This window comes from Ostrea edulis, chromosome 6, assembly GCF_947568905.1.
Source record: "Ostrea edulis chromosome 6, xbOstEdul1.1, whole genome shotgun sequence".
NCBI classification, from domain to species: Eukaryota; Metazoa; Mollusca; class Bivalvia; order Ostreida; family Ostreidae; genus Ostrea; species Ostrea edulis.
In genome coordinates this window covers 41602120-41619800 of record NC_079169.1, presented here as the reverse complement: position 1 = coordinate 41619800, position 17681 = coordinate 41602120, and the positions used below count along the sequence as shown (strand labels likewise).

The 17681-nt window shown below is 34.8% G+C and overlaps 1 protein-coding gene and 1 long non-coding RNA gene across 2 annotated transcripts in view; both read left to right on the top strand.

Annotated features, from left to right (window-relative positions):
• Positions 1-17681, top strand: part of LOC125683150 (mucin-5AC-like) — a 99879-nt gene that overhangs the window by 73102 nt on the left and 9096 nt on the right. Inside the window, exons 5-7 of the mRNA XM_048923987.2 lie at positions 2539-2679; positions 2792-2934; positions 3078-3180. Coding sequence (XP_048779944.1) covers positions 2539-2679; positions 2792-2934; positions 3078-3180 — 387 coding nt within the window. The remainder of the gene's footprint in view (positions 1-2538; positions 2680-2791; positions 2935-3077; positions 3181-17681) is intronic.
• On the top strand, positions 3635-9401 carry LOC130046785 (uncharacterized). Its single transcript, XR_008795789.1, has 2 exons — positions 3635-6175; positions 7035-9401. It is a non-coding gene; the product is annotated as an uncharacterized LOC130046785 (long non-coding RNA).

Here is a 17681-nt window from a genome sequence, read left to right as displayed (position 1 = left end):
CATGAACAAAGCTGGTTTAGAGGCTCGAAAAATTATGTTCATGTCAGGGTACCACTGCGAGTCTTCATTAAAATTCTACAAAAACTATCTGTCAGTTCGTATTTATTTTCTCTTACACACAATGAAGGTAATAAAAAGAAGCATCCTATCTGCAATTCTTCTAAATTCGCCCTATTGTCTCGGAGAATCTCCTACATGGCAACAACCATGAGTCCTACCTATGAACATGCCGTTGATTCCTTCCAAAACTTGCAAAAACCTGACTAAGAGCTTAACGTTAACTTGACCCATCTATCCTCCATCAATTCTCTCAGATTCTTTGCATTTCTGACCAGTAAATCAGAAAGTAAGGATCCATGTGCAATCCTGTAAATCGTCTACTCTGATATCTCCCCTGATTGAAGACAGTTGATCGACACGGGCTAAGTGTGTCATAGTCTGTAAAACGAAGTGACAACGTGTTTACTGTAGGAATACAAATGAAGTTTTGTTTCATATAAAACTTATACGGTACCAATTTTGAGGCACCAGATGCGCATTTCGACAAATAATTCTCTTCATTTTGGAAATTCGAAATAACAATAAAATTGTAAGAGCTAAAAGGAAAACCAGAGTGCCAAAAAGTGGAGCCAAATTCGTCCAAGGACTATGCATGAGGGAGATAATCCTTAATTTTGAAATGAATTTCTAAATTTTATCCCAGCAATTAAATATACATCCGTATTTTCAAGCTAGTGACGAAGTACTTAGCTACTGGGCTGTAGAGGCCCTTGGGGACTAACAGTCATAATCATGATAAAGCGAATTTTGATACTACTGAAGGTATTTTCAACAAGTGTACACGTACGTCTGCGGTCCTTTACAGATATTGCGAGCAGATCCAGGGTGATAGTCGTCCGCAATCGACAAGTTTTCATGGCGAGCGTGCATGTCATGGGCATGATTTTCAATATTTACATTTGCCAATGCACTTCCTTGTCTGACAATATTAATGAAATTGACATTCAATTTCTTGTAACATGTGTGTCACGTGATCAGTCTTTTCTTTCGTATGAATACAAGTCAGGTACTTTCACCTGACCTCTGCAGTGGGGGATTTACAGCCCCCCCCCCTTTCACCACAAATTAAACAAAAATAAATAGTGTGAGTAAAGGTTCAAATTGACACCCACAAATGGCTGAGTATTATGGCTAATTACTCTACTTCCAAACACACCCCGCCCCCTCCATTCGGAAATCCTGGATCCGCCACTGCAATGACATTCATAACAGAAACACATTTTAAAAACCGCATCAGAATATTTATACAGAGTTTATTTTGTAAACAAAACAAGAATTTCATCTATTAATAAAACAGAAACATTAAGCAAACCGTTCAGTTGTTTCATTTTAAATAATGTCTGCAATTACTAGAACTAGGTCTAAAACTGCGACTTCTGCGAATTCATACGATGAAGTTGATATTGGAAGCGAAGAAATTGAGACAAGTTGTATTTATAGGATTTTATGATGATGATAACCTGTTGTTTCCAGGCAACAGCATTCGTGAACGGCCATGACTTGGCATGAGCGAGGCTGATTTTGAGACTCGAAAAATTAATTATTTTCAACTTCAAGTAGACCACCGCCTCAGTTTCTCCATCGCTGAACACGACCAAATCACATCACGGATGTACATGTAGTTTATTCCGCTCTTCTCGTCTTCAATTCAGTTTACTTTACGCTCTATATTACCTTTATTTTACACCTGGTTCCTCTTTTTTAACCTTCGAAATTAAATACCTATATCTTATATTCTCTTAGATATTGTTCCTAATTATTTATTCGATAAAACTCTAATGAACTATATTTTGTGTTGTACGATCGTTATTTCGGTCATCTGCTACATAAGCATGGTAGCTCGGTAAGAACACAAATCAAATATAGATATAAGAAATAAAATATCATTTTTGAGTGTTGTAGGATTTGATCACTTGACCAACTTCATGCCATATCCCAATAACACTAAAAATGATATCTAATTTCTTAAATAGTACTAGTGTATTCCCCTTTGCTTGAAGTGAGTGTGAATAATGAATTGTGTAAATTCCATGCCCTTTTCTTATTCCATTCCATAAATAAAATATTTCTCTAAGTTTATTGTATAATTTTCACATGTTTACTACAACTATACGTACATGCATGTAAAGAAAGGTTTTTACTTTACATTGATTTATCCAAAACGTTTGGAATACTTTACTAATGTACGATATTTTTATTGTAATTTTGAGCGGTGCATAGGGTTCTAAGACGGGATGTCAATCGTTCTTGATATATTCACCCTATACCTATAGCTATTCGCACAGGTAAATCGGAAAACTAACGCGAATTGAAGCGTAGCAAGACTCATCCCTTTATATACCATGCGATCCCTGTTGCATATATTAATAAACTATTAATATCTAATATAACGGATAAGCAGAGAAATGTGACGGACACCCAAAATTCTACTATATCTAAGACTTCATGTCAGCTTTAAGATATTTCTCTTTACCATAGGTCACTATCTGTTTATGGAAGCGTCTAAGCCTAGACAGCGTGGGAATTTTACCCGTCTACTGTCGCCTTACTATGCACCAGCACGAGACGGTCTTTGCCTAGAATTTTGGTATCACATGCATGGACCAGATGGAGAAAAAAGTAACTAAGATATCTATATATTAAAGCTCATGCTTTGTCCAGGTAGAAGAATAGTAGTTTGTGAATGTTTTAGAACTTGTAGTAAAGCTATCATTTAATAATCACGTTTTAGATGTTGGGACACTTACTATTGGAATCGATGATTCTGGTGATAACATTGTGAACCCTATCAATATGTGGAACATTGCTGGAAACCAAGGAGATTTTTGGCATAAGGGGTCACTACCAATCGGAAAGAGGATTTCCTTTTTCCAGGTTATTTTAGTCTTTTTTCTATTCAATTATTTCATTTTTCTGGGCGTGATTCTGTACACTTTTTCGATTTATTATTGTTACATTCGTATTGGCTTGATAAATAACAAAATATACAGTATAGGACTGACTATTAACTATTTCAGATAGTCATAACTGGAACTAGAGGGGAGGACTTCCGTGGGGACATAGCAATTGACGACCTCTCCATCAACAACTGCACCGACTGCACCGACAACTGCACCGACGGTAATTATTACTTTCACACAACTTCATGTGTAAGTACGGAAGCCCTTTAGGACCTACACTCTATCAAAAATATTTTTGAATTTAAAATAACGACTTCCAGAATTCGTTATTACAAACTCAATTTGTTATATTAAAATTGTAAGTCCGTTAAAATGTATCAAATCTGTTGAATTTGTTAAAAATAAATCCCAAATTTTAGAAATGGTTATATCCAATGGTCAATCTCGAAAAAAGAGTATATAAAATCTGTTATATCAAATTAGTATATAATTTAGTATAACGAATTGCAGAATTTTAAATAGTTTGAAATCATACAGTTTAGAGTACAATTTTAAAGTTTTACATTAAAATTTTACCATGAAAATTACACCTGTGTATTGACACCCAAATGGTATTATCCAAAAACATATCATTGCCTAATGTTATATCATAAAATCAAGTAACAAATTTAGCAGATCTTCTCATTCCAGTTGACGGCAATGAGACGATTTGCAATCACCCCCAAACATCAATCATTAAAATGTAAATTTTCAATTAAACAAAAAACCATATGACTATGATTCCGGTGAGCGGCAATCAAAGTCTATCATATATATATGTGTGACAAAATTGTCACCAAATAATTCAATACATACAATATTGTCCAATCAAATCATTCAATGTCCATTCACAGGAACCAGACGAACATTCTTCCACATGGCAGAAATGGTTACAATATTAACCATTGAAGCCACCGCCACCAAGGGCGGGGGGGGGGGGGCTAATTCCTGGAGCCAAGACCTTGCCACAAAATACCCCGTCCAAAAGTTCTAGTATAACTTTGGATACACTTGCCATCCATTCGTTGTAAATTGTTCTAACCCTGCACTAATATTGTTGAGAAAAATTTCATTGCCTATATTTCATATATGGACCCCATCTGCCTCAAAAAGCTTTGTGTTTACATGTTTGATACCCAAATACTTGATATAACATCCCACATTCCTTACTATATAAGCCAACACTGAACTGTTGATTTTTTTAGCAGAATTATTCATTTTTTCTATGCTATTTGATCTTTCTAGGCAATATTTATGACCATACTAGCTTCCCTTACCAAAATGTAAAGTTTGCTGCAAATTTGCCGCAAGTTTGCTGCAAGTTTGCGGCAAACAAATCAGTGTGCCAGAGCTGTTTGCCAGAAGTGTGCAGCTAATGCCGCTAGCGGCATACAGTGTGCCACTAGCAGTACACAGTGTGCCACTAGTGGCACAGTGTGCCAAAAGTGCACCACAACTTTTCCTAAATGAAACAGTGTGCCAGAAGTGCACCACAACTTTTTCTTTGGTATTCAGAATCAAAACTGTGTGCCAGAAGTGCACCACAACTTTTTCTTTGGTTTTCAGAATCGTGTGCCAGAAGTTCACAACTTTTTTCTTAAAATTTTAGAACTGAAACAGTAAGGGTACCAAAGTTCACGACTTTTTCTTGAATATTTAGAATAAAAGAGCCATATCAATATATCCATCACAACATTTTCTATAATAGAACATATGCAACATTTCTCGCACCCCCTTCAATCGATCTTCTTGTCTTAATGGGAATTAGCGGTCATTTTGTCACCAAATATTGAATTCAATGAAAGTTGCCCTATAATAGATATTATATATTAAAGTAATAATTACACTTGTATTTAATTATTTCAAACACCTTTTAACATCTTGAAAAAGAATATGTGATTTTGGTGATTGAATATTATTGTCTTGCGACACAGTATAATTATTCTCTAGTTACCTTTGCATATTTGTTAATTTTGTTTATATTTGAGAAATGATTTAATTGGGGTGCAGTGAATACTTCTTCCGTATATATATTTCTTTACATTAAAAGCGGTTATCTAACATAGTTTTATTAGGATTAATTTTCTTGTTTTTGTACATAATAAAAAATAAATGTTCTTATTAGTCATCAATATGTATTTCAATATCATCGAGAGATTTTGAGAAAAAAATAGTTGCCATCACTTTCACAGCTAATGCCCCTTTAAAGTAAGATGTAAGTGCACAGGTATCTGAATTTTAATCTAATTATTTCAATTATTTATTGATTCACCAAGCATGTTGGCATACAATCATGTTACACAATATGAGATATATAATGACAATAAACTAATTACTAACAGTTCATTTACATATATGTAAATACAAGTATATATTTGATATGTACCTGTGATATTAGACTATGTATACAATTTAGTATTGCATATTACATAAATTAAATGTAGTTATAGCACTCTACTTTTGGTGCGCAATTCAAAACATTCATGTAAAAATTAAATGTAGTTATAGCACTCTACTTTTGGTGCGGAATTCAAAACATTCATGTAAAAATTAAAAAACCTTCTAGCATGAACTACATTGACAGGGTTGCATAGTACTTTACAATGGTTTTCCTTTGATATAGCATCGTGTGAATTGTAGATGTTCAAAGGGTAATAGTTAATTAGAAAAAAAATGTGAAGAATTTTTTTTTTTTATATCTAAATAAATGGAGAGAGAGAGAGAGAGAGAGAGAGAGAGAGAGAGAGAGAGAGAGAGAGATTTCTTTTCTTTATTTACATGTATATCTGTTGATTACAGTTCAGATACTGGGTTTGTGAGTTGAAATTAATCAAATGAGAGTGGTAAAAATCCACCTTTATATGTATAATTTACATATCAGGATTTTATCCAGGTACGTTATTCTGGTTTGTGGAATGCTAATTTATACTAAGTTAGAATAATCTAAGCTGTATACCAAAGTAGGTCTTCATGGGGCTTTACGGCTCTATGCATCGTAAATAGAGATCGGGTTCAATGCGTCGGGTGTGGGATTCACACAATATATGCTGAGCGCGAAAGTTGATATTGACAGGCGCCATAATGTTATACCGGTAAACAACATTTTGAACATGAATCGAGAACAGGAGTTGAATCAGTTGATGCAGATATTCTGAGGAGAATCTTCCAGTCATTGAGTAAGTGAATTACTGTGTATCTTATAGTTATAAACTCTCTAATATATTGTTCAAAACGAAACTGACCATCGCTCATATTGTATGTTGTTGCGTCAAATCTTGCAAGTCGGTGTTTACGTTCATAAATTTACATGCTTCATTCAATTCTTTGAAATTATGTGGAATTTTTTTTTTTTTTTTTAAATTTCCTTTGTATGAGATTCGACTCCTTCTAGTTGCATTATCGTAGCCCTCGCGGATTTTTTTCTTATACATTTGGACAGGACCATATAGGCACTTTAAAAAAAACGGAGAGAGGGGGGGAAGGCCGGAAAACAAACAAATAATTAGGCCTATTTCCGTAATACTTATGCTATTTTTTGTTTACTTTCTACTCGGGTGATATTTGCAAAATTTAATTAGTTTATTAAGTAAATGGTGTTTTTTAATGAATGGTTGATTTTTTTTTTATTCAAATGCTTATGATTTGAACCCAGATGTCCAGTTAGAAAAATTAAACTGCATTATGATCAGGGATGTGACCTCCGGAATCTCAATTTTGTCTCTACATCAATGCATTTAATACGTTATTAAAATGGATTGAAGGTCTCGTCTTGGCAATAAAGTTAATTTGTACGTAAAGTTGGGTCAGCATGATATTAACAGTTGTACATCAGATATTGCATTTATTAGCCCAATGGGCTGTAACGCAACATTGATTATTGCTCGGCTTTGAAAATCGGTGGCCCCAGGTGTCGGGTGACGGTAATTACATGTACACACCCCAGAATGATTCCTCCTATGTTAGATGCCTTGCAAACTTATATATAGGAGGACCAATGGTATCTCGTAATTATTTAAAATTTTATATCTTTTTCAGAATATATTTCATGATAGTCATGCAGATTCAGAAGTTGTGATGGTGTGTTGATAGGCTGTCTTCAACTTGCCATATCTTAGAGTTCCAACATGCAGGCCTGGATTAATGTGTATAAATCACTAATGAAAAAAAGAATGACATTTCGATTTATACACACTTGCCAAGTGAATCTGATGAGACTGCTACATGTATTTGTGAGTAAAGGTACTCTGTCTTAACCAAAAAACTATTTACAGTTTATCACAACAAATGGATGGGACAGTAGAGCTGTTGCGGACAATATGTGATTGTGATGACCAAGTACTGAACAAGTGGAAGATTAGAAGAAGGTCCAGAATTCAATCATGTTTTTTATTCTAAGGTGCACACAGCATGGAGATAGTCCTATTATTCTCTCATTCATCTATGATGGAGAAACTTGTGTAAATGTTTAGTGTTCTCCCTAATAATTAAATGCCCACAAGTCTGTATTAATTTATCAGAATATAAAGTCCTTCACAGTACTGATTTTAAAATTAATGTAGAGTGTCTCCAGATTTTTCTGAGGAAAAGTGCATAGTTTACATGTGTGAATTTTGAATATATTTCATTCTTGTCTGCAAATGTTGCCGAAACCTGTTGTTATTGATGCACAGTCATGTTATGCAAATGATAGACCTTCTTAATTACATGTACAGAAGATCATGTCAACTCCTTTGTCTTAATTGTATACACAATTCTAGCATTTATAGCATCATTTATATAGCACTTGCTAGTTTAAGAAGGATTTTATTTTCTAAAAGCTTTCATTTGACATGATTGATCTAAAACGGCCAAAATTCACAAATCTATTTAAATCACAACCTGACCTTATGTCAGAAAAGTGCCACTGTGGGTTGATATTTTTCTCTTGGATCTTGAAAGAAATTCTTTATGCAGCAGTTTCCAAATAAAATGTACTCTCATGGCCAGGGTGGGACTTCACCGAGAACTTTTTAACATTGCACAATGCAATATTTGTAGATTAGAAGTTGTTGCAGTTTCTTTAAGTTTTCTCTCACATCTTGTTATAATTATATTTTATATTTTTGGTTGGGTTGCACAATGTGCAAACAGTTTATAAAATGGTGAATTACTCAGTGGTGGGCAAGCGACAGTAGCGTCCCTGTAATAGTACCTACTTTGTGTAATCAACTCCTTTCACACCTCTGACTTGATGTTCCTTAAACTTTGTACAGTTGTTAGGGATACATTGAAGATGTGCATGTGCCTTTTTGAAAGTGATCAGACATTTTTTGAAAAATTTACATGTAGTTGAACTTCGTCATTTTTAAGCATTTCTTTAATCGACAGTACCTATTTTGTGTAATCAACTCCTCGTATACCTCTAACTTGACATTCCTCAAACTGTGTACATTTGTTTTGAACACATTGGAAATGTGCATGTGTGTTTTTGAAAGTGATCAGACATTTAAAAAAAAATGTATATGTAGTTGAACTTAGTCATTTTTAAGCATTTCTTGAATAGATGGTGACTATTTTGTGTAATCAAATCTTCATGCACCTCTAACTTGACATTCCTTAAACTTTGTACAGTTGTTATGAACACATTGAAGATGTGCATGCATCTTTTTGAAAATGATTAGACTTTTTAAAAAAAAAATTATGTGTAGTTGAACTTGGTCATTTTTATGCATTTCTTGAATAGATGGTACCTATTTTGTGTGATCAACTCGTGCACATCTAAATTGATATTCCTCAAACTTTGTACAGTAGTTATGGACACATTGAAGATGTGCATGTGTCTTTTTGAAAGTGATCAGACTTTTTTCAAAAAAATTACATTTAGTTGAACTTTGTCATTTTTTAAGCATTTCCTGAATAGATGGTACTTATTTTTTGTAATCAACTCCTCTTACAGCATTTATTTGACATTCTTCAGACCTTGAACAGCTGTTATGGAAGCATTGTAAATGTGCATGTGTCTTTTCGGAAGTGATCAGGCATTCTTTGAAAAATTTACATGTGCATGGTGAAGTTGAACTTAGTCATTTTTTAAGCATGGTACTTTATGTAACCAACTCAGCTTTTACTTAACATTTTCCAGACCCTGTACATTATAGATGTTTTAAAAACATTGAAGATATTCATGTAACATTTTAAAAATGCTTCTCTTTTTTTTTTTCTCTTTTTTGTTGTTGAAAAATTCTACCTTTAATTTGTCATTTCCCCAGTATATGTTTCTACTGTTGTTCCTATGATGGAGAACATATTTTACAAGAACCCAGTCATTTTTGTTTTTGAATAATTTTTTTTTAATTAGTATTTTTGAATATGTTAATTACTTGATATGTCATTGTTCTTGAAATTATATTAATTGAATTGTTATTGTGTTTTTGTTTTGTAATGACAGTTTATATAACATCCCTTAATTTCGAGCAGACAGTGCCAGAAGTGTGTCGCAAGTTTGCCGCAAACTGTGCCAGAAGTCTGCAGCAAGAGTGTGCCGCAAGTTTGCCGCAAACTGTGTGCCAGAGGAAAAATTTGCATGCGAAAAGTATACTTGCGGCAAATATGCCGCACACTTTGTGCCAGAAGTGTGCAGCAAGTGTGTGCCGCAAGTTTGCTGCAAACTGTGTGCCAGAGGAAAATTTGCATACGAAAAGTATACTTGCGGCAAATATGCCGCACACTGTGTGCCAGAAGTGTGCAGCAAGTGTTTGCCGCAAGTTTGCTGCAAACTGTGTGCCAGAGGAAAATTTGCATACGAAAAGTATACTTGCGGCAAATATGCCGCACACTGTGCCAGAAGTGTGCAGCAAGTGTGTGCCGCAACTGTGCCACAAACTGTGTGCCAGAGGAAAAATTTGCATACGAAAAGTATACTTGCGGCAAATGTGCCGCAACTAGTTGCAGCAAACTTGCCGCAAATGCGCTGCAAATTTGCAGCAACTGTGTGCCAGAGGGCTTATATTTTGGTAAGGGTTTGTATTGGGGAAAAGTTTCCAAATGTTGTCAATTGTACCTTTCATATCTTGTATAAGTTGTTTGACTGGTGTGTACCCAATATTATTACCACCACAATGTAAAATAATGTAATCAGGAGGGTCAGCAACTTTCAACAATGTTTTGATCTTGATGTACATTTCATACCATCCTATACCCCCTTTTCCTTGCCACCAAATAGACACATTTAATACATCCATTAGTCCCAAGTTAATTCCACCTGGTCTGATTCTAGCTGCTAAAAATGCTCTTTTGACTATTGATGACCCACTACCCATACCTGTTGTTCTATATATATAAAGACATGATAAGATTATATAATTATATGACTTGAAATCATTTTCATATAAACATATGACAGTCTTAAGGATCACACCTACATTCATATTATGATTACATCCTAACATAAGTTTTGTATGCTTTAGATTCCCATCTTCCTGCTTTACCGATTTCTTCCTCTGACATGCCACACATTACTGCACTGGTTGCTGCCCCAATTCTAAATGAATGAGACTTGTATATTTTACCTTCTAACCCTATTATCGACAAAACTTTATTTAAAACTGCCGTAAATTGGTATCTAGTTAGTGGTTGTCCACTAAAATGACCGAACAACTTCCCCTGCACTGAAGGTCGTATTGCTATATGTTCTTGAATAATCTTAATTGGTTCTATTTGAGACCCAAATTGGCTATTTTGAATAGTAATTGTTTCTCCTTCCCCTATTTGATCCACGTTGGAATGCTTTAGTTTTATTTGCATTTTATTTTCTTCTGTAAACATTGTTATGTCTTCATTATCAATCGCATGGCCCAGATCTTTTTGGTTTTTTACTGTCATTTCTCCAACTCTAAAGAAACCAAAAAATGCTAAAGTGTAGGCGGCTTGAAACAGTTTGCATTCATGGTAGTTTGTACAAACCAAGTACAAACTTTGTAGTATTTGATTTAATATATTTGATGTGATTGGCAGTCTGCGTCATTTTCTTGACCTTTCTTCTTAATCCTTCTAAGAGTTTCTTAACCAGAAAGCTTTGAGTTTCATCTCTATCGTTTTGAATTTTTAGTTTGTAAGAAATGGCTGAAATGTAAGTTGTAGCTGTTGCCACTTAGAGCTGTTTTGCTGACATATAACCTATAAATAGAACTATTTGCTCTAATGTAGGGGCCAATATTTTGCTAAGGTTTAGGGAATCCTGGAAATCCTCAAAGCATATTAGTCCCTGATTGTATGTTTCCTGAGTATTTTGGGCTGTTGCTAAATGTAACAAGTTGTTTACTTCATTTCTAACATCAACTGCTGAATTCTACTGATATTTTTTCTGGTATCTTGTTTGCTTGTGGAGCCAATTCCTGAAATGTTTTAAATTGTTTACGTGACAGTGTATCTGTGATACTATTTTGTGTACCTGCTATATGTTTTGCTTTGAACACTATGTTTTTTAACAGTATAAGGACCAACTTTCTTATCAAAAACATGATTCTTTTTTATTTTGATGTTTGTTTGGTAATAATTGACACCAGTGTATTGTTGTCAATGTACATTATGATCCTCTTGTTCTTAAAGAGCATTTCGCCCCATATGTAAATAGCTAATACAGTGGGCACCAGCTCCAAAAATGACATTTATTTAAACATATCTAATTCCCGTTCTGTTGGCCAAGGCCAGAAAACCCATCTACCTTCCCAGTATGCACCACATCCCAAATCTGGATTGCCTGTACTATCTGTAAACAATTCCATATTTTCATTACTCAGCCACTCACTCTCATGCAAGAGTCCAACACCATTGAACTGTTCTAAAAAAAAAAAAAAAAAAAAAAAAGTAACCAAGTTTTAACATCTTCCCTAAACTCATTTGTGATTTTTATATAATGATGAGCTTTGGTCATCCCACAACCCCGAGGGTCTCTACAGTCCAGTAGATAAGTACTTCGTTACTAGCTTGAAAATATATTTAATTGCGGTTATAAAATTTAGAAATTCATTTCAAAATTAAGGATTATCTCCCTCATGCATAGCTCTTATCCTTAGACGAATTTGACTCCACCTTTTTTGGCACGCTGGTTTTGGCTATAATAGCTCTAAAACTTCATTGTTATTTCGGATTTCAAACATTTCGGTTGAGCATCACTGAAGAGACATTATTTGTCGAAATGCGCATCTGGTGCATCAAAATTGGTACCGTATAAATTTTACAAGTAGCATCATAAAACCTCCTGTTGAATCCTCTTGGATTTGGCACACCTTTGCTGAAAAAAGTTAAGCTTCCAACTATGCTTTGTACCTCTTGTAACTGTAATGAATTTTTAATGAGGGCCATATTTAGCATAGATTTCAACTGTTTTACCTTTTCTAGAGGAATTTTTACAACCATATCAACCGTGTTTATTTCTAAACCTAAAAATATAATGCTGGTAGATGGCCCTACTGTTTTTTCATTTGCTAACGATACACCCACCAAACTGCACAAATTCTGAAACTCTTCTATTAAATGTGAACATTCTTGAGTACCTACTCTTCAATATAAATAAGAAATCATCCAAATAATGATAAATCGTGCCAATACCTGTCTGTTTCTGGAGTTGCCAGTGTAAAAATGTTGAAAACTTTTCAAACAGCTTACATGACATTGCACAATCCATTGGTAAACATTTGTCAATGTAATATTTTCCTTGAAATTTGAAACGTAGCAAATCAAAATCACCAGGATGGATTATCAATAGTCTAAATGCAGATTTGATATCCATCTTAGCCAACAATGTTCCTGGTCCCAACCTAGCTACTGTTTCTAAAACCTGATCTAAAGATGTACAAGCTACTGTACATTCTTTGGGATCTATGTAATGATCAACACCATTATTTTCTGGAAAAGATAAATGTGTAATTAATCGCCACATTCCCTCTTTTTTGGCACAATGCCTATTGGCGATATTTTTAAATTTGATATTGGTTTATTTGAATATGACCCCCCTATCCTTTCTTTTTCCACTTCATTATCTATTTTTTCGTTTACTCTCTCAGGGTGTTTTTTGACTGATGTAAGATTATCTGATTCACTCCCTATTCTTGGTCCTTTGTACTCTAATCTGAATCCAAATTTAAATCCTTGCAAAAGTTCTAAAGCTATATGTTTTTGAAGATAACTGTGTAACAATGATTCTAAATTGTTTATCTTTATAGGGGTGGTCCCAAGCTTCCATACATTAGAAAGCTCCCCTTTGACCTCTGAATTGATACCCCCCTCTTCCTCTTGTATTTTGGTACTGACCCCTTGAAAATCTGTAATTTCCCTGTCCACGAAAATTACTAAAACGTTTCCCTTGTGTGCTGATGTTTTTTGATTGACAAATGTTGCTAGGATGTTGACCCCCACACTTGATACATACACGTAAATATGCACAGGGTGATCTGAAGCATGAACCTTGGTAGTTGTAATTGTAGCATTGTATACTCTGACTCTGTTTTAACAGCAGGTAAAACAAACATCAACCATAATTCTGAATCAACCTCATCCCATGGTTTTGTAGGGTTCTTTGCCATTTTTAATCTGAATTGTTGGTCATACTCTTTAAATCCAAGATTTCCTTACCTTGATGCTGCTAACCCAACATCATTCATGTATTTCAAAATTTCTGAAGTTTTTGCCGGATGTGCTTCCAAATAATTACTGCAAAAAATTATAAATGCATCCGTCCATTGTTCAATGTTGTTGATTTAAAAAAAAAAAAAATGTTTCGGATGTTTGTAATTCCCCATTCACCATTACAATTGTTTGTTTTTGTGGCTCATTAGAATTAATCAACAGTTTTGCCAATTCTACATACTGACCACTGACTATTTTGTTTTTAGTTCTTGTGAAACATTAAGTCCAATGACATTGTTGTAACTGTTGACCATATTTGGTATATCTATGCCCTGTGTACCTCGAATAGTTTACCTGGAATTCTCCATGCGGAATCCCGATGGTTCATCTCTGGGTGATACATCTAATTCTCCCTCAAATCCATTAATTGTTGATGTCTCCATTGTCGTCTGCTCTTGAACTTCAACTGTTCCTTCCACATTTTTATTCGTCCGTCCCTTTCTCATAACTTCAGCTCCCTTCTTCTTTTTCGCCCTTGTTGATTTTTCTTTTGGCATGTTTTTCTACAATTTAACTTATTTTCCGTAGCTTCTGAATCTTATAAAAAATTAAAATTTTGTCTCGACTTTTCTCTAACCTTTCTCCCGAAATTGCCTCGTCATAAAAGGAAATGTTATTGTATTTGCCAACTTATTTCCGGTAGGATTCTGGAATAGTGTTTCCGAAAAAAATCCCCAGAAATAAAATATATCCAAGTCTGGCTAAAATAAATGGATTTATAGTTAAAGGGAAAGGCAACCTTAAAGATTTTTACATGATAAATGATAGGATTAATCATATGATAAAGATTTGTCGTACAATTCTGTTGATATATGGCCTAGATAAGCTTCAGTACTAATTTGAAAACGTCAAAAATTGAAATTCCCGCGATTTTAACCAGTGAGGGTATTTTTTTTTTCAAAAGGGCTTATTTTTAATTACATGTATTTTGAACTTATGGGTTTGCAAGGCGTTGACATGCATTAGAAATATTTTCAATAAAAAATTAATTAAATCAACTCATGTAGCTTATACTGAACCCAAACACCTGTGAGATCATCAAAGATGTGCATGTGGTAGATCTTACGAATAAATAGGTTGATGCCTTCCTGGCAAGCAGTTAATTACACTAATGCGAAGGGGAGATGTGAAAAAAGGTTATGACCAAGTCATTTAAAAAGAAAAGACTACGTAAACTGTGGATCCATCATTTGCGTAATGACAAGTTGAGGATCATGACATTTGTATGAAGAACGTTTACCGTCTGCCTTGTCTGCGGCTCGACTGAACGACTTCTTTTATCAATTTCTTCTTGCGAAAGAACGGGCTCAAATCTATACGGCTCCAAACTTAACTGTTCGTGACTTGTCATGTTTACAGTGCTGCTGATGAAATAAACCGGAATAGACAGTGTTACGTCATAACTCAAACTTCAATGGCCACTCTCTTAGCGACGGGTAATTTAAAATACATGATAGATTAATATTGATTTAATTGTTAAGTAAGGATTTTTGTTGCTAAAGACTGTTAATTACGATATCAGTAAGTGATACTTTATTCATAAAAGCAACTATGTGGTTAGGGTTGCCTTTCCCTTTAAGTCTATAAATCTTATCATATCAAATTAGTATTTAATTTAGTATAACGAATTGGAGAATTTTAAATAGTTTGAAATCATACAGTTTAGAGTTCTCTAACTCGGATTTTAATTCGTTAAAATGGATTAATACAATCTATTAAAACGACTAGTTAATAAATACCATTCTTGCCCATTCCAAAACTAGAAAGTTTCCTTAAATTTCAAACGCCCAACCCAACGGAGTCCACCCGATCTGTGGCTCCTATCCATTTTCATTCATTCATTTAATCTTTATTTCCTTCTTTTGGAGAGTACTGAAACAAACCAATAAATGCAACATATTTTATTAGTAAAAAAATGTAGAGTGTTTACTTTACATGACGTGTCTAAAAGAAACATTCTCATGGTATGTGACAATGCTGGACATGACAAACGAATATAACATATCAACATGAATAAATTTTAACATAAACATAGATAGTCCATTATCCCCTGCATATGGTATTTATATCTCTCAACTGATTCGATACGCAAGAGCTTGTTCTGCGTATGATCAGTTTCCAAATCGAGGTAGGCTATTGGCAAACAAGTCGATGTTACAAAGAAACAGTTCACACACATTTTACTGATGGGAGATATAAACTACCCAGATATAGACTGGAGAGCATGCAATACAAATAGTGGCAACACCGAATCTGACCGATACAAATTCCTACAATGTGTTGAAGACAATTTCTTACATCAACACGTAAAAAAACCACGATGGTGAGGATCTGATACGCCGCACGTACTTAATCTTATATTAACAAATGATGCAAACATGGTCAGTGACCTTGAATACCTGAACCCATTGGGAAAGATTGATCATTGTGTCATGCACTTTAATTACAAATGTTATGCGAAACTGAAAATTAACAAAAGGACAATAATGTGCTACGGCAAAGGAAACTACTCTGACTTCAACAATGATACCAAACAACGACTAGACTACAGTACTCATCCACATGACCAAATAAACAAGAACTGGGGAAAATTCGTAGAAAAACTATATAAGATGGAGAAAATGTACATTCTGAGTCGTAAGCCAGGAATATCAACAACACACTTGGAATTTGCAAGCTGGGTTTTGCATCCATATAAGATAAAGCACCTGTATATGATTGAAAATATACAAAGAAGAGCCACAAAACAATTACCGGGTTACTGAAATTTCCAACACTTAGCTTCATGAGAGTACGCAGATATATGATCGAACTTTACAATGGGAAATATGATCGAGAGACAACACCGTTCGTAAAACTATGGAAATATATGTCAACTATAAGAGGGGTATGGGAAAACATCTTGACAAACAAAGAGCAAAAACAGAACTGTGGGAAAACTCGTTCACCATAAGAGTTGCAAAAACATGGAATAACTTACCCGAGTCGATAGTCAACGCACCAAGAGTCAACATCTTCAAGAATATAAAAGACAAACATTGGAAGGATCAAGAACTACTGTATGACGACCAAAAACCAAACATCACCGGAAATGTTTGTTTGTTTGATTTTTGTTGTTTTCCGCCACCCTCAACAATTTTTCAGTTATCTGGTAGCGCCCAGTTTTTATTGGTGGAAGAGGGAACCCAGATACAATGTACCTGGCCTCCACCGACCTTCCGAGAAGTAAATTAGGAAACTTTCTCACTTACCGGCACGAACAGGATTCGAACCCGCGCCGACCAGAGGTGAGAGAACTTATCGGCACGAACAGGATTCGAACCCGCGCCGACCAGAGGAGAGAGAAGTAAATTAGGAAACTTTCTCACTTACCGGCACGAACAGAATTCAAACCCGCGCCGACCAGAGGTGAGAGACCGTGCGAATTTGAACGCGATGCTCTAACCACTCGGCCACGGAGACCCCTTCACCGGAAATGCAGTCGACTATGAGATAGAGTCTGATGAAGAGAATTAAAGACTTTCCTGAATGAGAAATGAAACCTTAATTAACCTTAAGTAAAATCTCGGATATCCGTCGGCCGATTTTCGTGAAAATTTTAGGGATGATAGATATTTACATGAACTTGTTTTTTTTCGAATTTAATTACGTCACTTATTACGTAAGATATTGGATTTTTTTTCCGATTTTAGTGTGTCAGTTTGTCCCCGACTGTTCTCGGAATCTATTCAAGATATCAAGTTCATATTTTAAATAGGTATAGTTAGCTACTAGTAACCAGCTACAAATAACTGGCTACTTAAAAAGAGAAAAGCTTACTACTAGTAGACAGCTACTTATTTATCTATCGGGCTTATTTCTAAAGATGGCGAGGAGTCGAATGAAATTCCAAACTTCATGCTCAATTTTCCCCAATTACTTAACTTTGCAATGCAAAATATGAATAAACTTTTCCGGCAAAGTGTTTCTTTTGAAAATGAAATGGATTGAATTCAGACCTTCATTCATTGGATATAC